Source organism: Trachurus japonicus, chromosome 17 (assembly GCF_045865225.1).
Source record: "Trachurus japonicus isolate A0001 chromosome 17, Traja_1.0".
Classification (NCBI taxonomy): domain Eukaryota; kingdom Metazoa; phylum Chordata; class Actinopteri; order Carangiformes; family Carangidae; genus Trachurus; species Trachurus japonicus.
Genome location: NC_140923.1, coordinates 26,657,536 through 26,682,289, shown reverse-complemented (window position 1 = coordinate 26,682,289; position 24,754 = coordinate 26,657,536). Strand labels below are relative to the sequence as shown.

The 24,754-nt window shown below is 41.5% G+C and overlaps 2 protein-coding genes across 2 annotated transcripts in view; both read left to right on the top strand.

The window, feature by feature from the left end:
• Positions 1-16,527, top strand: part of cdc73 (cell division cycle 73, Paf1/RNA polymerase II complex component, homolog (S. cerevisiae)) — a 38,865-nt gene extending 22,338 nt beyond the window's left edge. Inside the window, exons 11-17 of the mRNA XM_085804497.1 lie at positions 4,364-4,421; positions 7,021-7,056; positions 7,251-7,338; positions 11,992-12,153; positions 12,503-12,603; positions 15,947-16,088; positions 16,237-16,527. Of these exons, the coding sequence (XP_085660623.1) occupies positions 4,364-4,421; positions 7,021-7,056; positions 7,251-7,338; positions 11,992-12,153; positions 12,503-12,603; positions 15,947-16,088; positions 16,237-16,273 (624 nt within the window). The 3' untranslated portion in view covers positions 16,274-16,527. The remainder of the gene's footprint in view (positions 1-4,363; positions 4,422-7,020; positions 7,057-7,250; positions 7,339-11,991; positions 12,154-12,502; positions 12,604-15,946; positions 16,089-16,236) is intronic.
• Positions 16,528-24,093: 7,566 nt separating this feature from the next.
• Positions 24,094-24,754, top strand: part of LOC146970786 (complement factor H-related protein 2-like) — a 43,005-nt gene continuing 42,344 nt past the window's right edge. The window contains exon 1 of the mRNA XM_085804483.1: positions 24,094-24,318. Coding sequence (XP_085660609.1) covers positions 24,261-24,318 — 58 coding nt within the window. The 5' untranslated portion in view covers positions 24,094-24,260. The remainder of the gene's footprint in view (positions 24,319-24,754) is intronic.

The window sequence follows — 24,754 nt, the reverse complement described above, 5'->3', positions numbered from 1 at the left end:
TGTCTTAATCCGATTGAAAGATGTCAAACGTCACGCTGTTGCAACTTCATCCTTGCACAATGGCAGACAGCGCAACTTAAAACTCATGTTAGTCACTGTTTGTCAACCACTTCACAACCTCTACCACTAAGTGGTACAACCACATTGTATTTGGAGTGTATTGCCCTAAATCAATCTGAGGTAATAAATTTGGTGTTGATGTGTGGCGCTTTAACGCTGCCACACATCAACACCAAAAACAGAGAAAAAGAGGAAAGTTTCCCTGCAAGATTCACACTCCAAACATTATAAGTGGATGATATGTTGACTGGGAGTCGTGTCAGTGCAAATATGACGATACGGATGTGATTCAGGCGCAATGTCCGGGGGGCGACAGTAGTCTGCTCGTTGTTGTCATATTATGTCCATAAACTGTAATGTGTAGCAGTGACATCAAGAGCAGCTGCATTTCTAACTGGCCCGTTTGGGCACACAATCTCAAAAAAGTGAAGCAATCAATTAAGGGAGTGGACACTGGACAGACTTTTTACACCTCCAGGCGTCATAGAAAGGCCAAGGAACACACATAACCGCTACAAAACCAGTATAAAGTGGATTTTGCATAATATGAGCCCTTTAATGGGCTTCCTGCCAACAATCTTAAACTGATTTAATCATGTTGGTTTGATGCCAGAATGTACTTGTCCAGGCATTGTCATTTTTATTTTGCAGCAGTATGACTGAGCGATGTATTTTGGTGGAGGGCAGAGGGCTAGGGTGCTTGTTTTTTTTACATGTGTGCTCACAGGCAGTCACGATTCCTTCAGTTACCCATAATTTATAAAACTTGGACAGATTTTCACACTTAGGTTAAAAATTTATATGAAATAAGGTTTTTAAAAAAAGCAACCACCACACACAGATAGGACTCACTGTGATTTCTTTGCAACTGATTTCGCCTGTGGCTTTGCAGGGATATTTGTTTCACTTTAGAATTTTATATGTTCAGAACTCAAAATATTTTCTGTATATACTCAAGTCTGATCTATGAAGTGTCAGCTGGCAAACGGAAAGAAAAAATATATCATTCATTTAAATAGCTCTCTGCAGACATGAGACAGTTCATGTTCGCATCTGACCAGAGTAGTCAGACCTGACTAGCCTGGTCAGATGCGAACATGAACTGATGAAGCCTCTTGGATGAGGTGAAACGTGTTCCTAGACAAATAACCAAGTCCATTTGCATTCAATTTTAATTTCCTTGAGATAACTATGATCTGGACAAATGAGAATATTCACAGGCTTACCACTGAGTTGAAGACAAAGCCTGGTTTCACTTGTATGTACTTGATTACATTGATCATTTAGAAAGCAAGTCAGAAGAGACAGATTATCTATTCTTTTTCTTTGTCCCTCAGACAGTGGACTGCCTCCATCTGGGATCCACAATACTTTGGTCCAACTTTAGAACCTAACAGACTTTGGTGCTTATGTATTTATGTCTAACTACCTCTGTTTGATCATTTATAACCGGTCGTAGCAGTATTTTAGGACACAACCTTCCTCCAGTTTGCTGTGTTCCATTATTGTTCCATTATTATCTCATAGCGTAGCTCTGAACAGCCTGCTGCTCTGCTCCGCCATTCTAAAAATAGCTTACGCCGACAAATAAAGTTAACCAACCTACTGCTATGACTATAGCGATCATGACAATGGGCCAATTTGCCAAAATGTTGAACTATCCCTTTAAGAGAAGCTCAACTTTATGTAATGAGCAGCGTCGCCACCAAAGCAGCAGCCAATTGCAGACCCGGATTCTCACAGCGGGAGAAATTGAGAGAGCCTGAATGGACACATCTGCAGCGCTGCTTGAAAGTTCCGCCCCTTTGGTCGCAGGCGGCGAGATGCCAGTGACCAGAGCGTCTGCAGACTTTAAAGACGCTTTTGGTGTGAACATACAGTTTATCAGATACAGATTATCTTGGCTGTACTGAGCTCTTCATTAATTGTTGCAGTGTAGAAGTAAGTACAGCTGCCCAGTTCAAACAGTTTGACTTTACTTACTTTACTTTGACGTATGATTACTGGCAGTGTTACAATTCAACAGGCCAGACCGCTTTAAGGTGCATAAGTATTGGATTTATATGAACTTTGCTTCCGATAGCAGATAATACTGTACTTACAATGTGGAGCAGAGCGGCTCTAAGGGTGTAATATCTCATAGTCCAGTCAGTATTTATTTATAGATCCCCAATCCCCTAGAGATGTTATCTCATGGCTCTTTTCAAGTGGAGCACGTCTAGACCTTGTCTTCATTATGGTATTTACAGAGATCCAGGAGTTCCTACTTAAGAGCAAGCACTCGGCAACAGTGGCAGGAAAAACGTCCTTTTAAGAGGCAGAAACCTCAAGCGGCCATCTGCCTCCATTGGTTGGGCTGAAGAGGAAGAGGAAATGAAAGAAATGACCACTGAAATAATACAAATGGTGATAACTGTAATATTAAAGAGAGGAAGTCCCAGGACTGCTGATGAGCTGCAGACAATGAGTTTATCTGTAACAGCAGCTAGTGTGAGGTGTCGTGGAAAATCTCTGTTGGCTGGTGAAGAATGAAATAGAGACTTGCCGGCCGACATGAATTTATTTCGTTGCAAGGAAAGGTCAGTTCCACCCGAGTGGGTGATGGTAAAGAAAAGACAAAGACAATGGGAAAACCTAAACATTTATAGCTGAGGGAAGGTCCACTTCTGGGGTGTGTTTGTGTCCTTTGGCCATCCCCTTCCCTGATTGTGTTTTCACACCTTCACCTTTGAAGGTATCATCACCGGTCTCCTGAGGTATGGGGTTAAGAGATACAATTTAAAATACAAAGGGGTTTGAGTGTGAATTAGGAAGTGGGAAGTTGGGCATCACAGATGGTTAAGTGTAAAGGAACTTGAATTTACAATTGCAGAAGGAAGTCTGGGAAAGTAGGGTGTACGAACGTCTCAAGTGATTAAAACAAAGGAATATTAAGATTTACCATTACAGAGGCCAACACTGACACTGATTGTTAATGATTAATATTAGTGCCTCCTCTGCAATTTTCCAAATGCCCACTATTTTTCCCATCAGGATTCTTAGGTTTGGGCAAGGATAAGGGACTGTAGGTTAAGCCTGTGTGTATGAAGAAAATATGTAACAACTTGGTTTGATATTGCAATAAAAATGCAACTTGCAATAAATAGATATTATTATATAGATAATAAACTAAGTGCATGTGACCTCGCAGCTCACACCAAATTGACACCAGTTAATCTGAAAGTAGCTGACAGTACAGCAGCTGCTGCTACAGTAAATAAACAAATGTACTGTTCCTAACTTGAAAACACTGAGTGAAGCTGTGTGAAGAACACAGACATTAGTGATTATCGATTGTCTCTCCACCCTCCTCTCTCTGCTGCGATCTAGATTCATCACTATAAGTGACGTTCCCAGAGAGGAGACGCTGCTGTGGTCAAGTTTGTTTACCACTGCTGCCAGATTATGAGCTCTGCTGTAAAATTTCACACGCTTATCAATATTAAGAGGCTGCTAATGATTTCGCTGACACATTCTTTGAATACGGCAACATCCGACATCATCTCAGAATGGTGTAGCGGTATCGGAGAGTGCATGAAATCCTCCTGGACTGTCTTAATCAATAGGATTAGAGCAGCGTCGCTCACACGTTACAGCACATGGTACATGAAATGCTGCTGTGTTTGTTCGCATTGTTTTTCTTCCAGCAATAGATAATCAATGAAATGTATAGCAAGAATTAATATGTTCATTTTTGTTGCTAAAACAGCAGTTTCTTTCAGTGTAAATTACATTTAGATGATTACTCCCTTAGCTGATGATCAGAAAATTAAAGGCAAAAAATTTGTCAAATCCTGCAAATTGAGGACCTTGTAGGTTTTATACTGTTAATTAGACAGGACAAAGAATTTAAACCTCAACTTTTTATAGACAAAATAATAAATCAGTGAATCAAAAGAAACATTGATAGATCAAAAATAATAACAAAAAGGAGAGCACAGTTTTGGGGTTTTTACAGTGGTGTTACTGAGCAATGCCTCTTTTACCCCCCTCACTGAATACGTACACTGGGTTGCAAAGAGCGCACACAGTCCTTACAATAGCCAACAGTGATTGTCCTGCAATCAAGTTACCTCACATCAGTGTTGTAAAAGGCGCAGCTAATATGACTCGCCAATTTATAACGTGTGTTGCATTTTGTTGCTGCTCATGAATGACAGTGTCGTTTGAAGATGGATTAATGCTGTAACTGTCTTCAATCAACACAGACTCACAGTATGGTATGTTAACGTGTATAACTTTGAGCTTGGGTTTCATTTTCCAGGAGGGAGCATCTGCCCGGAAGGCCCAGACTCCAGCCCTGCAGCCTGTCCCTCGTCCAGGTCGGTGTTTCAATCAGTATTTACACACATTCATGAGGATAATAGAGGTCTTACCTGCAATCGCCGATAATATCGGCTTATATTCTGCATTTTTACGATAATCAACATCAATCATCATTATAATGAACTTATTTTAAAACACTCTCCTGTGGCCCTGATGCAGCTGTCTCTCTGCCTGAAGTCACCAGTCTCGGCTGTGTAACAATGTCCCGCCCACAGCCCCCACTGAACCAAGATCTGTGTTTGAGTTTTTTATTCTACAAAAATGTATGGTCTTTTTATCTCAGATATTCACAGTGTACAAAAACAAACAGACAAGCAAACAGTACACTGTAATCAGCCTAATTCCAGGTGTGATATTCTAAATTTTGTCATCAAAATGTTCATTTTTACTGCAAACAATTATCAGTTCTAAACATCGGCTATCCATTTCCTTGATTACTAATATATCAGGCCTGAAAAAAGTTACCTAGTTTGTAATATTTCTCCTGATGGTGTTTTAGAGAAAGTTGCCTGATTCAAATTTGTTTAAAAAAAACTTCCTGTATTTGATTGCAGATGTTGTTTGTTTGAAAGAGGAAGTGATAAGAATCTTTATAAATTTAAACGAGGTAAATTTCGCAGAGAAGATTATTTAGCAACAGAGGATGCCAAGACGGGAAGAGGTGACAGATTGACTCCTTCTGAGGTCACACGTAATAAAATGTGTCAGTGCTGTTCTATGACTGTGACAGCCGGTTAAGGTTGTACATGGCCGGTTAACTGGATTTCTCCCTCACTGGGTTTTCTTGGTGCTTTGTGTTTGAATGGGTCTGAAATCAGATTCTCTGAATTGTTCCTCTCATGTTGCCGTGGCATCAGTCATCCATTCCCATCATCTGTCGATTTCATGCATTCTTCTTCATTATTGGAAGACCAGGGGAAATCCCATTGGATGAAAAACAACAGCTCACGCTTCAACAGCAAAACTTTTCTTCTCATTTGTTGTTTCAGTTCCCTTTTTTTCCCCTGACAAAAACAGTTTCTACTGTAGAGGCTGCTACATCTGAGCTTTTGTTGCTTTTAGGGATTTCCTTTGTTGATCTTATTATCTTCTGTCCTCAAAATGTCCACGAAGATTTAGACACGGTGTGATTTTTAAGGTTAACCTTTTTGCAGGAAGAATAAATACAACAGATACAACATCGATCGACTGTGATATGCTCAACCCTTGATGTAGCTATACTGGCACTTTCCTGCGAAACATCTGTGAAATCGACTTGCCATATTTAACCATGACCATATAAGATAGATTTGCACATTATTTCCGGATGAAATGAAACTGCTTCTGTGAAAGGAACGTTTGTTTACCAAGAAGTCAAACAGACGTGTGACTCTTCTACGAACACTGACCCAGTGTGCCCATCCACAGGTTTTTTTTCTTTTTCTTTTAATTAAGTGGCGAGTACAACAAAGCAGCTTCAGTCAGTGTGTTTTGAGTGATGACCTGACTGGCTGACTTTGTGCCACTTGTTCCACACAGCTGTGGTAGATATTAAAAGAGGGACTCGACTAGATAGACAAAGGAGTGGACATTTAAGATAAGATGGACATTTAATTAACAATTTTATATCTTTGGTTTTATCCTTTTATTTACATACATGTATATAACTTAGATTAGTCAGTGGAGCCCGTCAGCCAAATCCTATTACAACAATGTAACATTGATACAATTATGTAAGGGATAATGTATCGTTCGGAGGTTGTTATGGAGAAATAAACCCCGACAGGTTGTATGGAACCCCGACGCGAAGCGGAGGGGTTCCATACAACATGAAGGGGTTTATTTCTCCATAACAACCGACCAACTATACATTATCCCGCTTAGAACACGGCCTACAACTAAATCATTCAATAATGTAACACAAAATAATGATATAAAGAGATTTTATTCATGTAAAATTAGACCGTTGCTCGGGACGCCGCTCTGACCAGCGCAGCACAGAAAAGAGAAACTATGCAGGATATTTACTTTATGTTTCATTTTTACCGTCATTAAATAGCTTCGGACTAATAGTGATGTTGATAAACGACTTGTAACCTGTTACAGGGAGAGTGGAGGCTCCTAAGTTATTTCCACATCGTGGCTGAAAAGTAAACTTGCATCAGAACCTCTGACCGTGTCACAGCTCCTCTCCTCTGTAGCTCCGCGACACAAACGCACCCCATAATCTCTTGTTTATGACAGATAGGACTACACAAAATACACGTAACGTGTATGGTAATCCATCGATCCACTGTTTGATTATCAAAGGCTTCAAATGCACGAACGGGAGGAGGCTCAGCAAAACAGCGGCCGTGACCGGACATGCAGAGCCGGCCGTTGCTATGGAGTCCCTAGCAACGGTCCGCTCAGCGGTGGTCTATCGAGAAATAAACACCGCAGAATATTGGTGATTGACCAATCAGAATCGAGTATTCAAGAGAGCCGTGTTCTAAGTTACAATAAATACTGCAACAAGGATTTTAATGAAGAATCATTGTCTGCTCTTTGTGAGAACGTGTGACTGTATCAACGTGTGACTGTGCTCATGAATTTTTATTGTCTTTTTCCCCCCAGTTTCACAAGCCAGACCTCCACCAAACCAGAAGAAAGGTACGTTACCTAACCCCATTATGTATTTATGGCATAAATATAAAATGCGGCAAACAGCCTATTTCGTGTAGAATAACACTATTTCTTTCAATAGTGGTGACCCTGTGTTATTTCCTGTTACTGCCTGTACTTGATTCTCTGTCTGACAGTTGACCCGGTTTTTTAAAGATGTTTTTATAATGTTTTTCTCTCAGGGTCCCGGACGCCCATCATCATCATCCCTGCTGCCACCACCTCACTCATCACAATGCTTAATGCAAAGGATCTTCTGCAGGATCTTAAGTAAGTTTAACTGCCCATTGCGCTTTAACAAAATCCTTCCTTTTAGTATTTGTAGAAATCATTCATCAGAAGGTAAGTGTCATTACACCAAGTGAACTTTCTTTATTTTTAAACACATTTTACTGATACAGAAAATTGAGCCACTTTTTTTTCCTCTGCTGCAGTTGTTTGAGAAGAGTTTCTCAAAAATACAACTTTAAAAAAATACAGATGTTACTGGTTCAAAATTGCGGGGTTTCTCCTGCAATGCAGGATCGTGTGAACGCGTGTCTTTTCACCACAACTGTTTTCCTCTAGGTGGCAGCACCGTACTAAATACTGCTCAGACGTTTTGGGGACAATGCTGACAGTCACACAATGTAGCCGAGATTAGGAGTGGCGCTGTTCATGATACAGAATACAAGAGGATGAAAGGAGAACTAGCTGCAGACAGTAAATAATATAGTAGCCTAGTTTTTCAATGACAAAATGTAACGACGGCAGCTACAGTAGACCAGCGGCGCCGGATTCATTTTAGAGGTGGGGGGGCCATGGAGGTTGGGTTGTTACGGGGCATAGATTTACACACTCACTGTCGGTGCAATAGTCATTTGTAGTGTCCGGTCGTGATGCGTAATACCAGCACAATGCATGCGTAATCCCCCTCCTCCAGCATCTCCCAGACCGTCATGCCTACCGTAACTTCTCAAAAAAAAGAAGAGAAAAAAAAGAAAGCCCTATACTCCGGTCTCCTGTGCTGGTCTGGCTGCAGGTTTAAGTAAATAAAATGTTGTGAATACACCTCTTAAAGCCTGTTTGAGCAGTTTCTATAAACTGCTAGGTTCTCAACGACCCGACCCGGTCCGATCCAGGTGTTGAAGCCTGGACCTGATGCAGCCGGACTCACGAGCAGTCTCTCAGCTGGACCACGGCAAAAATAAAAAAATAAAAGAAGCCCGTGGTCCGACCTGACCCAATTTTTAATCAGAATTTTAATAATAGAAAACATAACTTGTGAATTTGAGATCTCTAAAATATTAGTAATGTTACTTTTACCATGCATTTAGTTTTTCTGTAGGTAAATTAATCATCATGGATCAAGCAGAAAATCAGCCTTTGTAAAAGCCGAAGTAACAGTTTACAGTATGAGCACTCAGGTCTGTGGCGCATCAGTCTGCAGTGGCTACTTTTCACCTCTTATTCTTGTCATTCATGTTTTAATAATAGGAACAATGCTTAAGGTCAACGTCTGCTTAGACAGACGTTTGGACTTTATGTAGCTAAATAACTTTGTCTCAGTCCGTGACTGTGCTCGCTTCATAAAGACAGCTGTTATAGACCACTCGGGCCAGCTGTGGCCACAGGAGTTATTACAATGTTTCCATTTTGTTGTTTTCTGTGTCTCTTCTTTTTCTCACAAGTTATGGTTTTTACTGGCAAAACGAGCCAGTTAGAAATGAATAAAGGAAAAGAAAAAATAATATCCAGGAGACTTTGTCCCGTCCTCAGTACGTGCGCGAGGGAGGATCAGCTGGTGGCTCAGGTTTGGTGATGTCATGGCTGTCAGCTGCACATCTGTCAGCAGGTACGCTTGACCGCTCCACACACACTTCACAAACTTTAGGAATAAGCTAGATGGTGATTTTGTAAACAGACAGTGACATGCTGGAAATAAGCAGACACCATACTCGCCCTAGTTAATATTGATTATTGAATTACTGTACGTAACGTCATAAATCTCTCGCCGCTGTAGTCCGGTTCACCACCTGGCATGTAAAATGAGCCAACTACAGTACTGTGCAGTAGTGCCGCAGATTTCTCACTCCGCACCTTGTTTGAGAGTGCAGCTGGATGATTTCTTGTGAATGAACGGGTCTGTGTCACTTTGGGGCTGGGCGATAAAACATAGGATAAATAACTTTCCCTCGATAGAAGACGCGGCCGATACAAAGTCGATAGGTTTCATTCATCCATTTTTTGACAGACAACACAAACAGCCAGTGATAATGAGAGTGGTGACACCGTCAGCCATGCAGCCGGCCTGGACTTTTTATTTTTAATTATGAAGGATCATCTGCGCAAGGCAAAGATGATAGCATCAACAAAACACGGCGTAACACACGCGGCTGTATGGGACAGGCTTTTATTTAATTCAGAACAAACCGCTTAGCAAAAATGGAAAATATAGTCTATAATAATTAATTGATCTGTTGTTTGGCCACTGTTTGAAAATAACCCGAATTATGAGCAAATAATCTGATCCAGAGCAGCAGTCATAATCAGACTTCTTCTAAATAAACCTAAACATTCAATAACTGGGTCAGGTCGGACCATGGGGTTCTTTTTTCTCTTCTTCTTCACAGGAGAAAATGAGGTGCGCTGCGCTCACGGACGCGTTGATGTTTTGTGATTTATCTGCTGCCTTGACTCTGCCCTTGACGTTATGTAAACAAACATTTTTATCATGTGATCAACAACTCACATGTCTATTCTCTTAGTTACATAGGCTATAATTTAACACATATGTTGGATGATCGCGCTGTTTTATAACTTTAAACGTATGTTGTTATTTGTCTCAAACGTCCCACCTATGCGGGTCGTTTGAGACACAGAGGAGGGGCGGTTGAAACAGCATGTTTTAAACAGAAACTACTGACATTAGGCTACTCCCGTTATGAAGCTTATCTGTGAAACGTGCGCTGCTCAGAGACTGGGCAGAACAGTCCCACTTGCTTTCTCCCCGGCTACGTTGGTGGAGATCTCCCACACAGTAAAAGATTTAGGCAACACATTCTTCCAGCTGGCTGTTTTTCTTGTGCAAAGTACCTTGTGAGACACATTAACATCTCTATTCATATAACGCCCATCGAAACAGCTGATTTACATGTCGGCCGTTAACACATGGCGATTGGCCATTCACGCGGCTTTGTTCTTGGTTTCGGCCAATCAGCTTATAAGCACATGGCTAATTATCAACTTTCAACCAATCGCACTGTTTAATTGTGTGTGTGAAAGTTATTTTCTTTAGTTCATTTTCGTTTCTTTTGGATTTTTTTTACAACAATGTATCAATATAATATTGTTTTCGTTTCATTTCGTTATAAAAATCAATCCCTTTTCTTTGAAACAATGAGATTGAGCAGCTAAAAACCAGACCAGTTCAACTGTAGCGATTTTCATACTAGTGTACTCGTTATTGCCAAAATGTCACATAATTTCTCACAATATAAATAGGTCAAATAAATATTTTTGTCCCGTGCGTAATTGTCAAGATCCGCATTTCGATTAAACTCGCCTTTCTTCTTCTGTACGAGTTGTTGGATGACTGCATTTTCATTTCATTTACTTATTTCCCTGTCCTAAGTCATGTTTATGGAGACACAGTTGAACATATTGTCATTTTACCCTCGGCATTTTCCCCTCACTTTGCTGAATATCTGTTGATTCATGTCATAAACACGAACATTAAAAATATGTGGTGTTTATTAAAAATACATGTTGTTCATTCAAATCGGTTGTTGTTCATTGCAAAACAGTTAGGCTATTAATTTGGTGATTTATATACAGATATTGATCGCGCTATGTGACCACAATCACTACGCACGGTGGCGTGAGGGACATTTGAAACAGCTGCAGCGACTACTGACACTTCAACCTGTTTTGCCTCTAAACTTCAAAACTATGACATTGCATAGTTTAGGACCAGTTTATGTACGAATTCATCTGTTGTTAGGTCATATTATTATTGCATGAAACACACAATACAACTTTTGATCACAAAAAAACTACCGCACCTAACATTTTACTTTCCGTAGGCCTACAATAGTTTCTGTGATTTAGGCAGGGTATACAGTAGTTAGTTCTAGTTTAATAGCCTAGAGTTTAAGCTGTGGATTACTGCACAGATCACTGAGTCATCCGCCTGTCGCCCTCCGTTCTCACAGATGCCACCTGGTGGTTGTTTTGGCACATTGAGGCTTTTCATTAAAACCTCTTGTCTCGCCAAAGAAAAAAAATGCCTGAGTCTTGTGCCGTCTCGCGTGGACCACGCGTGAAGTCCGCAATTTTGAACCAGTAACATCTGTAGATGTGTGTGTGTAATATGCATGTGCAATGGTGGGGTATTGTGCAGTGAGGCTGGTGGCTGGTGGCACTTTGTGGCACGGTGCTTTCACTGCCTCCTCACCGCACAGTTTCATTCCCACCACAGGAGCGTGATTTCCTCACCAGCTCGCATCCGTTTTCAGGTCTATTCCAGGCAGCTCAAAGAATTGCATTCAATTTAATTCCACTGATTCCTGTTGTACAGGATCTAGTAGTGAATCTGTGAACAACAACAACAACAACAACAACAATAGGGATATAAAAGCTGGGGTAGGCAGGATTTGTTTTGAAAACAAGTCTACAGCTCCTGGTACCTTTTAACAATCAAATCTATTTTGGTCTGGAGGTTCCTGAGTGGTTGAGGGGCCGGCCCTACTAGGGCCTCCCGACAGAGTAGGTTTAAAGCAGTATGCTAATGCTAATGTTAGCCAACTGAATATTCGTGTGTGTGTGTGTGTGGGTGTGTGTGTGGTGTGTGTGAGAGAGAGAGTGACACTGGCGAAATGAAACTCCATAATGTTTCCATAACATGGAAATGAGAATATTGAAATTTTGTCTGAACCGTGCCAGGTTCCTCACATCAGAAGAGAAGAAGAAGGGAGGCATTCAACGTGACAATGAAGTTCTGCTTCAGAGGCGCAAAGACCAAATCCAGCCGGGCGGCACGACGCTGAGTGTCACCGTGCCGTACCGCATCATCGATCAGCCGCTCAAACTGGCTCCACAGGACTGGTGAGATTTAATTTGTGTTTTGTTCACATTTTACCACCACACAGGAGCCTTCTGTCGAGGGGACGAAGCCAGTTGCAGTTGTTCACTTAAGTCGGAGCATGAAACAACCATTTGCCTGATCGCTTATCGTATGATATGGCCGTTGACATTGGCATCTGTGAGGTTGAGTCATTACAGTTTGACAAACATGACTCATGCAGCCTGTTTGTGGGGATACATCCGGATTTCTAGTTGGTACAAAACACTCAGTGCATAAACTGCTTGTTTTTTGAAATGTTCATAATTCTGTAACACACCAGTCTCTCTCTCTGGCTTCACAATGTCGACCTTTGGATGTTTCCTCTGGCAGGGATCGAGTGGTGGCCGTGTTTGTGCAGGGTCCTGCTTGGCAGTTCAAAGGCTGGCCGTGGCTGCTGCCTGATGGATCCCCTGTCGACATTTTCGCCAAAAGTGAGAAATACACACTTTTATTAGGCCAGGCCAGGTACCACCTTTATAGCTCGCCATCAACTTGTGGTCGCTAATTTTTACAGAAGAGCTGCAGTAGTTCAACATTCAAGTGAGAATTGATCGGTTCACTGCTGCTGGCAGAAAGCAGTGGACCTGGATAATTGAATGACTTTTCTGATATGTTAAAGGGATAGTTCAACATTTTTGCAAATTGGCCCATTGACATAATCGCTATAGTCATAGCAGTGAGGTTCGTTACCTTTAATTGTCGGTGTAAACTATTTTAAGAACGGTGGAGCGCAGCCACAAGCTGCTCAGAGCTACACTACGGAGGCTAATGGGATTTCTTCACGCACATTCACCACGCTATGAGATAATAACGGAACGTTACGAGACTGAGTTGTTTTAGAGGTAAATTCATGCAAAACCGCTGATGCGCGTTTTTCCAGCAACCAGTCTGTATTTTCCTTGAAAACAACTCCGTCTGGTAACATTCCATTTGAGCAGCTTGCGGCTCTGCTCCACTGTTCTAAAAATAGCTTGCACCGACAATTAAAGGTAACAAACCTACTGCTATGACTAAAAACCAAAATGACCAAAATGTTGAACTATCTTGTTTAACATCTAAGATAATCAGCTCATTGGAAGTAGAAAAATTACAGATTTCATGAACGCAACATTTTATAGAGCAACACTCAGCTGATTAATCAGCTGTAAAATAATCATTAATTTCTACCCTAGAGTAGGGTTGGGCACCGAAAAACGGTTCCAAATAGGAACCAGTTCCTAACGTCCGGTTCCGGTATCGCTAAGAAGTTGTTTGAATTTCGATCCTTTTTTTCGGTTCCTAAATGTCCACACTAGTTTGTTTGTTTGTTTGAAGTAATTTGACCCGCCCCGCACCACCGCATCTATTTTCACAACCCTCCCTGCCGCTATTAAACGTCAGATAGCGGCTTTTTACTTTGAAAGGGCGGACAGAGGCGCTGTGTTGCCGGTAACTTGTCAGTCAGTACGTTTACATGACACTTGAAAAAAACGAATTATTGCCTTAATCTGACTATAACTGGACAACTGAAGTGCATGTAAACACCTTAGTCCGACTGAAATCGGAGTTGAGAACTCCGATTAAGACACCCAGATAATGCGATTGGAATTCGATTTTCTCCGTCATGTATACACCTTAGTCGGAGTATAACTGGACAATGCATGTGCGCATGCTCCACAACCGCACAAAGTGGAGCAGAGAAGCCGCCCGAACCCGGCAAAGTAAAGAAAAAAACCCAACATCAGCGTCGATTCAATGCATTTCACACAGCGCGACCAGCAAGAGTGTTTTATTTTTTAAAAAAAGAGAGAGAGAGAGAGAGAGAGAGAGAGAGAAAGGAAGCCCGTATCCTATTCTCAGCGCGCATCCAGCCCAGGCTGGCGCGTCTGGTCGTGAACTGCAGTTGAGAATTTATTATTAAGCTTATAAGTTGTTTATATTCAGTTTTTTACGAGGTGACAGAAAAGTCAACAGGACAGGGGGGCGTATTAACCTGCTGAAGCAACGGGTGACGCCGCATGAGGGGGCGGACCCCGTCAGTTATTCGATTTTCTCAGTTGCATGTATATTGAGACAAGGACAGAAGTCCGACTTGACGCCAAAATCGAATTTTGAGCATAGCTCGATTAAGCTCTGCATGTAAACGTACTGACTGTCGAGCTCGTGAGGAGTGGGAGAGTCACAGTGCAGCAGCAGCAGCAGCAGCAGCAGCAGCAGCAGCCGCGGCCGCCGCCTCTCACTCTCCCCGGTCTGCTCTCTGCTCTCAGTGAAACCAACCCCGCTCTGCTGATTAGTGTTGGGCGATTTTGACATTCTCAGATCGTCCCAATCGCCCTCCCTGGAGATCGCCGATAGACCTATCTATCGCCGGGGTACGGGGGGGGGCGGCCGTTCCGTACGTGTTCGTTCGACGGGGGGGGGGGCGTCGGCGTATGAGTTTCGCTTTTACCGTGCCCTGCTGTCATGCTGTCATGCATGCGCGCTTCTCTCTCTCTCTCTCTGTCTGTCTGTGTGAGAAAGAGCGCTATGATCAATGAACGGAACGCTATTGCGTTGCCAAAAGCCGAAAAATCTATTCTGGCGGACGTAATTTATTTGTGGCATATCAGGGAACACCTCGTCGGGCTGTAACATAGGCTACAGTAACAGCGCTGGCGTCGGCAGCCTAGTCACAGCCACAACAACACCAGCTAAACGTGTTTCCCCAAATTTGAGGCGGAGTGGCCATCCTGTTTACCACAGAGATTTTGTGTGCGGTCATATGACTACCTGGCTCCGTCTGATTGGACGTCGCCAGTAGCTGCATTTGATTGGTGAAACACTGTCATATGACAGAGTGTCTGTTGGAAGCAGCCAGAGAAGCGGCTTCATTAAAACAAAACAAACAGATTGCGCATTGGATCAATAAAAAAGTAGCGAGTATGTGTGTGTGTAAAATCGCCAAGAAAACAAAACATCGCCGATCGTCCTTCCAATCGCCGATAGACGATTGGATCGCCAATCGGCACAACCCTACTGCTGATGCGCCCAGCCGCCGTCTCACCGGTTCCCTCACACCTCCGCCGGCTTTCCCGTCAACATCAGCGCGCCCCTGATAACACACTCTGGACTTCATCATCAGTTTTTTTAATGACCCGCCCTGCAAATAAAGTAAACATTTCTTGACCCGCACCACGCGTCACTAGTGTACAGGCCTCCTCAGCCTGAGAAGGCAGACATGATTATCTTCTTAAAAACTGTTTTTGATTTGTCATCATGACTGCTCCAGTGTTTGTTTTATGTTGTTCCATATACATTCATCTGTTCTGCAGCTCTTTGTATGTTAGACTGCTTGCCAAGTTTCAGTTTTATACAGTTAGGGACCCTCCCTTTTAATTGAATACCATAGTTGGCAAAATCTATTTTTGGAGGCCTTTTGGAGGTCTTACAAGCTGTGCAAGATGTATGTTTGAAGTCCAAGCATGCATGCAAAAATGGCCTGTGTGAAGAGTTTGTCAAATAAAAAAATATCCTGTGAAATAAGTTGTGACCTGTTGACCTGCACCTCAAAGAATCGGAATGGAGAATTGTTTATAACAGGAATCGAAATAGAGAATCGGAATCGGAATCGTTAAAATCCAAACGATGCCCAATCCTACCCTAGAGTAAATAACACTAGACAAAAGATTAAAGTTTTTCCAAGACAAAGATATTTGTTGGTGTAAATAAAAATTCACTGCAGTCAATTTTTTTTGCGTTTGACTTTCGCACTCAACTCAGATTCATCTGTGTAAATGTGTGGATGTTTTCCTGCAGTTCGAGCCTTTCATTTGAAGTACGATGAGGCAAAGACAGACCCCAATGTGCAGAAATGGGACGTGACCGTCCTGGAGCTGAGTCGCCACAGGCGCCATCTGGACCGGCCCGTCTTCCTGCGTTTTTGGGAAACCCTCGACAGGTATTTATCCTTATCGACCTTAATATATACATTCATCTTTCTATCTCCTGTTCACACATGATTTGATTTGATCTGATTGTAATTTCTGTTTGTTTTGTTTTTTCCACAAAAACTAACCATTCTTCCCTTTCTCTGTCCTGTTCATCAGATACATGGTAAAACACAAATCTCACCTCAGGTTCTGAGCCCAGATCAGAAGGTCCATCCGAAAATCCCACAAATTAAATCTCAGATAATCCAACTCTCCACGGCCCGACTCTTGCAGAAGTATCCCCTCTCTTATAAGATGCCATCCCATCTTCTCACACCATCCCAATTTTACCAAGACAGGGGGGGACACGTTATGCAGTGGTCTTCCTCCAACAATTCCTTCAGACTGAGAGAAATATGAGGTCTCAGTATGAAAAGAAAACCAGCCACTGACTTTGAGGGAAGAGACTTCCTTCACACTTCTCTTCTTTTCATTTTGGGTGTTTGTGATCTGAATGTACATATATGATAAAACCTGTCAGAGCCAAAACTCTTCAAGCAGAGCGGAGGATGCTGGGAAGAGGTTTAATACTTTAGAAAGCTTCTCTGCTGTGGCTCAATAAAAATGATCTCAGTCAAGAAACCAGGTCCTCAGCTCAGTTTTTGATGGATCAGCACATCTAATGGTCATGCAATGGCCTTGTTAAAGTCTTCTTTTTCTTCTTTGTTGGTGTTGTGCTAGAGGAGAGAAATTATGGAAAGTATTGCTTTAAGTCATCACATGAAAATAGACAATAAAGCCTCAGAGAAACAAACACTTTGTGTGCTGCTTGTTTCTTTTATTTGTGTGTCTTTTTTTACTTTTTATTTCATCTCGACAGAATAAATATCTACAAGAAATTACCATTGAGGATTTTGGGATGTAAAAAAGGGGCCATTGGTCAACCATTAATTCCCCTGGCCCACTTTTGTCTTATTTCACAGATAACTGTCCCAGTTTCAGTCATTCTTCATCCTCACCAAGCCTTAAGACCATCTTGCAATGGCAGCACCTGCCGATAATGTTGAAGTGACTACTACATGTGCGTCAATATGGCAAAGGACTACATGGGAATCTAAAAGTTTTAGTCAAGGCATTAAATCTGATAAAATAATTATTTACAAAAATGTCCTGAAAAACAAACGATGTCCAGTCCAATGTTGTTTTCCCTGATTAAAAGTGAAAAGCGGAACTATGTTTACTCTGTCTGGATCAGACCTTTGTGTTTGTGGCCAAATCAGCAACAAGCAGGACAAATCCAAACAGTTTGCCCCATTTGCATGTTAAGTTTTCATGTTGTTGGTTACCGCAGTAACCACAGTGTAAGTGGTTGTACTAATGCAAACTCCCGCTCTCTACTGACGAGGTTTGGGGTTTATTTTTTGTTCTGGAGATACTGAAAGCGTGTGGGCGAAGGCACTCCCACTGAAACCTTTTGACAGTTTAGGGTGGCAGTGAAATGAGACTCAGTGTTACTTCCTTTTTTTTAGTCTTTTTATTTCAATTTATTGAAGTGCGTTCCCGCTACAGGTCACATTCTTCACCTCAACGCTGCTTTGAGTTTCACAGAAGGTTATTTACCACCCAAGTCACATTCATGTGTTGGCAGGAAGCCTGTGTTGACGGGTCTGATCGCCAACCACTCTCAGACTCATTTCTGTTCATTACTCTGTGACTGTCCTTGCATCAGTTTGCCTTAGTGTGTGTGCGCATGTGTTTGTGAGAATGGAGTGAAGAGATTATATTACACACCATGATCATAAATATTCATGTCATGAACCTCACTTCTCAGCAGGCTCACAGCTACAGCTCAAAGATTTTCCCATTCTGCTCTTCGAAGATTAGAGGAAAAAAAAAACTTCAAAAAGTCCATAGTTAATTTGCTCTGAGGTCCACATTAACTTTTCATATATGAATATTTGCAGCAGTGGAACATTTTCACAGCATGAAGGGTTTATTCCTCTGCTGCTGATAGCCAGCAAATCTATGTGACTGACTGGGTATCCTGGTTGTAGTCTAAGTGTTGAAACCCTAGTAATTATTCTTCAGCTGTAGTGGCAGATTAATTCCTAAATGATTCCTAAATGAAGAGTAATGAGCACATTATCAGCTCCGTCCACAAAGAGCATGATTAAGTATAGCTCCTTCTGAGGCTTCTGGATGAATTTATAAAAAGAGATACAAGGAATCTGGAGGCAGTTTGTACAAATTAACCTTTGTCTTGTGTTAGCTTTCTACTGCCCATCTATGGTGTTCGGGTCAGTTTTGACCCGTGTTTTAAATCAGCTGTAAAATACACTAAAAACATTTTTTTTCCCATCCAATTTGTTTTTCTCTTGGTTACATTGTTAGGCTTCCTTATCCATGAAAATATTGGTATTAATATATTTGGTGTGGTCCCCTAGGCCTTTTTTTTGTCAGTATACCCCTTGGCTTCAATTGAACCTTCCTCTTGTCAGCTTTCTGCTACCATCTATGGTGTTAGGTGTATGGTGTTCTCATCTTTTGGTTATGTTGTTAGGCTTCTTTATCCATGAAAAGGTTGGTTTTGCACTTATGATTTCAGTTTGAACTCTAATTATTGTTCTTACCGTTATAACCGGGTCAAAATTGACCCGAACACCACAAATGTCATAATTTTAACCAGAGCATTTTAGAATTTTGTGAAAAAAAATGTTTTGTTTTATTTTGTTTTAATTGAGGTTCCTGACAAAGTCAAAAAGCCTTGATGCTATAAACAAATTCATGTGGTACTTGTATGCATTTAAAACCTGAAAACGGGTCACTGGTGACCCGAACACCAGAGAACTAAATACGATGACAGATGTGTCTCAGGATTGTATTATTTGTGTTTTCTTTAGCTAAATCACACAAACGAATGAAATTGTACTTACGAGGCCTTTATTCTCGCACACTGCCTTTTTTAGCCCCTTAACATCCACTGGCCTGTGGGTCATGTTGCTTCTAATAAATGCGTACGGCCGGATCCTGGGTGTTAAAGAGTTTTAAGAGGATGTTGATGCCATGACACCAACTGGACACTGAATGAAGCTTAGTTACTGTAAGTTCAGTTAAAGTCATAGAAACATCTCTGAGGCTGTGAGCAATGCTGTTATGTTGCTTCAGTGGGAAGTTACAGTATCTGTCTGCAGCTTTGCAACACTGAGGTGTGAAATGCAGTTTGAGGAACCGGAAATCTGTGAAGTACATAAACCAAAGGTGCCACAAACAAAGAGGTCAGAGTAGTTTGTACTTTTGAGGAGGAGGAGCAGGAGCCACAGATCCAGGGAAAGAGAGGAACAATCAAAGAGAACGACATCTGCTTGTCTTCTACTGCCTGGAGATGAGAAACTTTGCTGAAAGAGAAACGAGGGATAGTTCAACATTTTGGCAAATTGGCCCATTGCCATAATAGTCTTAGGTATTACCTTTAATTGTCGGTGCAAGCTATTTTTAGAACGGCGGAGCAGAGCCGCAAGCTGCTCAGAGCTACGCTACGGAGGCTCATTATGGGATTTCTTGGTTTCCCTCATCAAATACACAATCCAACAACTTCAAAACGCTCTGGTGAACAAGTTGTGACCTGCACATTCACCACGCTATGAGATAATAACGGAATGTTATGAGACAGAGTTGTTTTCGAGGCAAATGCAGAGACTGTTTGTCGAAAAACTGCTCCCAACTGGAACCCGCATCAGCGGTTTTGCATGAATTTACCTAGAAAACAACTCCGTCTCATAATGTTCTGTTATTATCTCAGCTTGCACCGACAATTAAAGCTAACAAACCTACTCCTAAAACTACAGGGATTATGGCAATTGGCGAATTTGCCAAAATGTTGAACTATCCCTGTCCCTAAGTGAACTATTTTCACAACCCATTTTCATTTCATTTTCATTTATTAGTTTATTTCATAGGGACAGTGCACCACTAATCAACAGAGTTAAAAGGAAAAACTGTAAGTGGGCCAGAGTTAGCCAACAAGGCTAGTTTTTGTCTGTTGTCCCTGCCAGATGTTAAAGGCAACCTAAAAGCTAAAAAAAAGGGGCAACAATTAAGTACTTTCAAAACACAACTTACATAACAATCTACCTAGTAAAAGCTCATAATAACAAGTAAAACAGGTAAGAAGTCTGACATACAGCATAACAAAAGCTCATGGCATGCAGACATAACATGCAGACAGGGAGAAGAGCGAGAGAGAGCAAGAGAAGAAAGTACAGGCGGCTGTGGCTCAAGTGTTAGAGCGGGTCGTTCACTAACCGGAAGGTCAGTGGTTCGATTCCCGGCTCCCCCTGTCTGCATGTCGAAGTGTCCTTGGGCAAGACACTGAACCCGCACCTGCCCTGTGTGTATGTGTGTGAATGATTATCTCCCAAAGCCTGTCTGCGAACAGTGCTTGTGTGAATGTGTGTGAAAGGGTGAATGCGACCATTACAGTGTAAAGCGCTTTGAGTGGTCCTAGTGACTAGAAAAGCGCTATATAAGTGCAAGTCCATTTACCATTCCATTTACAGCTAGAAACACATGCAAGTAGCACACAGAGCTAAGACATTAGCACAAACAATATCCAAATATGTGACATAAGAAAATAAGACATTTTGTTTCTGTATGATTTATTAATGTATCTTAATCAAATTGCAAAACATTCATTTTTCAGTTACAATTGTAATATTGTGTATGCTCTGTGTGTAGCTTTATATTATTAATTATTTTTGACTCTTTTCTCTGGAGAGCAGCTTTACAGTGGGCACACTGATGTACGTGGCGGCTACTGTTGCTGCAAGCATAAGCATTTTCACTCAGACAACAAAATACCGATGAAAGCTGTCTATTTTGTGTCATTTCACTGTCATGATGTGAAAATGACAGGAATTTTTCAGTTTTTTAAATTTTTCAGTTCAGTATTACTGTCTCACCATGCAGCTCCTCAAAGATATAAAGTAACTTTTCCACATTTAAATGTCTTGGCCCATGTTATTTATTTTTTTAGTTGTGTACTTCCAACTGCTTACTGTATCGGTGCTGGGTCACAGGAGAGCTCGAGCCATTCCCAGCTGACATAGGTCAGGATGCGGCCGGGGTAGCTACACCTTGGCCAGGTCACAGTCTATCAAAGGACCGACGTAGAGACACAAACAACCACAACCACATTCACATTTAGAGTAGCCATTCAGCCTAGTGTGCCTGTCTTTGCACTGTGGTAGGAAGGACATGACCCAAATATTACAGCAATTCTCAAATCTAGAGAAATATGATAATTTCAATATCATGACGCTCTGTGACGTCTGGTCACCTGTCACATCATATCCTCTGTGTGTATGGATTTACTGTGGTTGCCTTTTTTTTCTTTTTAAATCTAGTTAATAGGCCTATATTCAACCAGAAGAAGGATTTATTCACCAGATGCCTTTATCTCAACATATCAGAGAAAAAAAGCCAAGCAAATGTTCAGCAGCTCAGTTCTCGGCCTCTGGAGACATCCTGCCCGGTTCCCGTTTGAGAGAATCACTGACCTAAAAACTAGAAACCGCTTTATTTGTTTAGGTTTTAAGCCAATGGAGTAGAGTGGATAATTCAGCTGCCGTTAATAACTGCTGAACATCGAAAGCAGCAACTTCCATTATCAGACTCTCCTCCTGTCCCTTTATTGTTGTGTAGATTAAGAGACCCCTGGTGGTTACATGCTGTCTGTTTGATATGCCTAATCCCTTTTATTACATCAAGATTAGACTACTGTAACTCTCTGTATGCTGGCCTGGGGCAGTCATCCCTCCACCGCCTTCAACTCAGCTGCCCGTCTTTTAACAGGAAAGAGAAAAAGGGACCATGTCACACCAGTTTTAGCCTCACTGTACTGGCTTCCTCTTAAATTTAGGATTGATTTTAAGATTTTATTGTTTGTTTTTAAGATCTTAAATGGCCTAGCCCCACCCTATTTATGTGACCTTTTAAGTTTTCAAATACGCTTCTCCTGGGGGTCCCTAGAACAAGATGCAAAAGTAGAGGTAACAGAGCTTTTGCGGTGGCAGCACCCAGGCTCTGGAACAAGCTTCCTAGACACATAAAATCTGCTGAAGATGTTGTGCAATTCAAGTCTTTGCTCAAGACCTACTTTTTCTTGCTGGCCTTCAATGTGGGTTAATATGGGAAACTCAGCTATGTATGCTGTGGAACTGTTTATTTGTGCATGTGTATGGATCTGGAGTCCAGGGCCGTTCTTAGGAAATCTGGGGCCCCTGAAAGAATACTAAAGTGGGCCCCTGAATTTTCCACTTTTTTTCTTAGACTATGTATATATTATCATTTTTTATTTAGGCTACTTTGTTTTGATGCCAATGCAGCATTACTATGAGTGTTAGTCACGCCTGGGATCCACTGGCGTTCGTTTCGTCCGCCGCGACGCGGCTGCCAGTTCATTTTCTATGGGACGCGTCAAACCGTTAATGACGCGCCCGCAAAGCATTCTGGGTAGGCGGCGCGTCCGTTCGAGCAGTTGCGGCGCGTCCAAAAGTTGACCAGAGCTCAACTTTATGCAAATGAACGCGTCCGACGCAGGGTCACTGTCCAATGGGGAGCGAGATAGAGAACAGCTCGGGGGGGCGGGGGTCTGCTTGTCCACTGTCCGTTAACTCGCCGGTCTGTGTTCCCGCCTACCGAAGCGTCCGTTTTTTTGGAGGCGTCGCGTCCGGCAAGAAATCGCATTGACGCCAGTGGATCCTAGGCGTCAGGGTCATATGCAGAATAATTCAGTCATACAAAGATTTAGACTACTGGGGTTTTTTGTGGGCCCTACTGGGCGCTGGGCCCCTAGAATTATCATCACCTTTCTCCCCTATACAACGGCCCTGCTGGAGTCTGAATGTGTTTGATATTATTACACTTTGGTCAACAATGGTTGTTTTTAAACATGCTATATAAATAAACTTGAACTGAACTGAACTGAACTGAACTTTATGTCCATGTGTCTCGGGTCATTGAGAGTTGTTCCATGCAGTTGCCTGGATTAAAGTGGCTTAGAGCGCACAAGGGGCCAACTGATAGTGATCCAAGACTGTCATGGAGGTCAAAGACAAATGAAACCATCACATCACGATCACCAAAATCACAGTTCACAGTAATTACAATTACAGTACTCAGCTTTATCTTTTACAGAAGTCTCCCTGTCTCCAAAGTCTGACCTTTGGAGTGACTGTGTTGTGGTATTTGGTAACACTGTCCTCTGGTCACAGCAAGTCCGGGAAATCGTTTTGAAATCTGGTCTCTAAATCAATATTGTTACTGATGTTTGGTATAAACAAACATGGCAGAGATGCTGCTGTTGATGTTGAAACAGACGATTAAAAAGGTGAAAGCACAAATTTCCAGCATTACATTGCAGCAGTCACAATGTTGACAAAAACAACCTGTGATGCTCACTACGGGTTCTTAAAACACATTTTTATAATTCATATATTGTGAGTTATCATACAATTGTAACCCAATAACATACAAAGTGTCATAAGTCAGATGGTTCATTTCTATATTGTTACTACGAATGTCCATCAGTCAATTAAAAATATTTAATTGCGAATAACTGCACCAGAGTCCATAGTTATTAATAGTTATTAATTACAAATTAATCACGCATTTTATATTTGTTCAAAATGTACCGTAAAGGGGTAACTGTATTGTGCATTTACAAAAACAATGACAAATTGTATGAAAAATATGCTCAATAAGAAAAAAGCCAAAAACTTTTGAGTGGTAACTGTTACTGTCAAAATACAGGTCAGGTCAAAGGCCACACAAGAAAATTGTCTGATATAGGAAAAAATGTGTAACAAAGTGTGAAATTTCCATTAACAGATTATTATCAAATTGCCATTTACAGCCCTAACTATTGCACATTACACATACACATTAAACAACCATGGTGTTGATTGTATTCCAGAAGTGGTCAAAGTATTTTTCATGTACCAAAATAGGATGAAACATTTGGGTGGACATATGTGCTCACTGCATTTTTATGTGTGGAGGCTCCACAGCATCAGAGCCACAGGAGGAGTGAGTGTTTACATCACATCTTTTTGGGCCAACACACTCAACAATTATTGACAGATCCTCATTTCAACTGAAGTCTCTACTGTGGTTTGTTCTCTGGTGTTTGAATCCCTGACAAAATGTTTGCAATCTATTTTGGATTTATTCTTCTGATTTGGTTTCCAGGAGGGCTACATGGTAAGGACATCTAATTTCATCTCATGTAGCCATTTTAATTATTTATTTCTTTTAAGGATTTTTAATTCTTTCATGTCTCTCTGTTTCAGCACTAATACCATATTCTAGGCCTTGTGCGCCTCCCACACTGCAGGATGGTTATTTTGCCCCTGATGCAGCACAATATCACCAAGAATCATCACTATACTATGCCTGTGATAGTCAACATAAACCAGTTGTGGAGGGTTGGTGGGGAAGCAGCAAATGTGAAAATGGCGAATGGGTTCCAGAACCACAATGTATAGGTAAGTGTCTCATTTCTTTTTTCTTTTTTTTTTCTTTTTTAAAGTTACTCACAAAGCACTTTTTTTCATTCTTTCTGAAGTCCCTGTAAAAATTCACCTCTGATGGATTTTGTCTATTGATTTTCTATAAACTTGAGTTTCTTTTACATGAG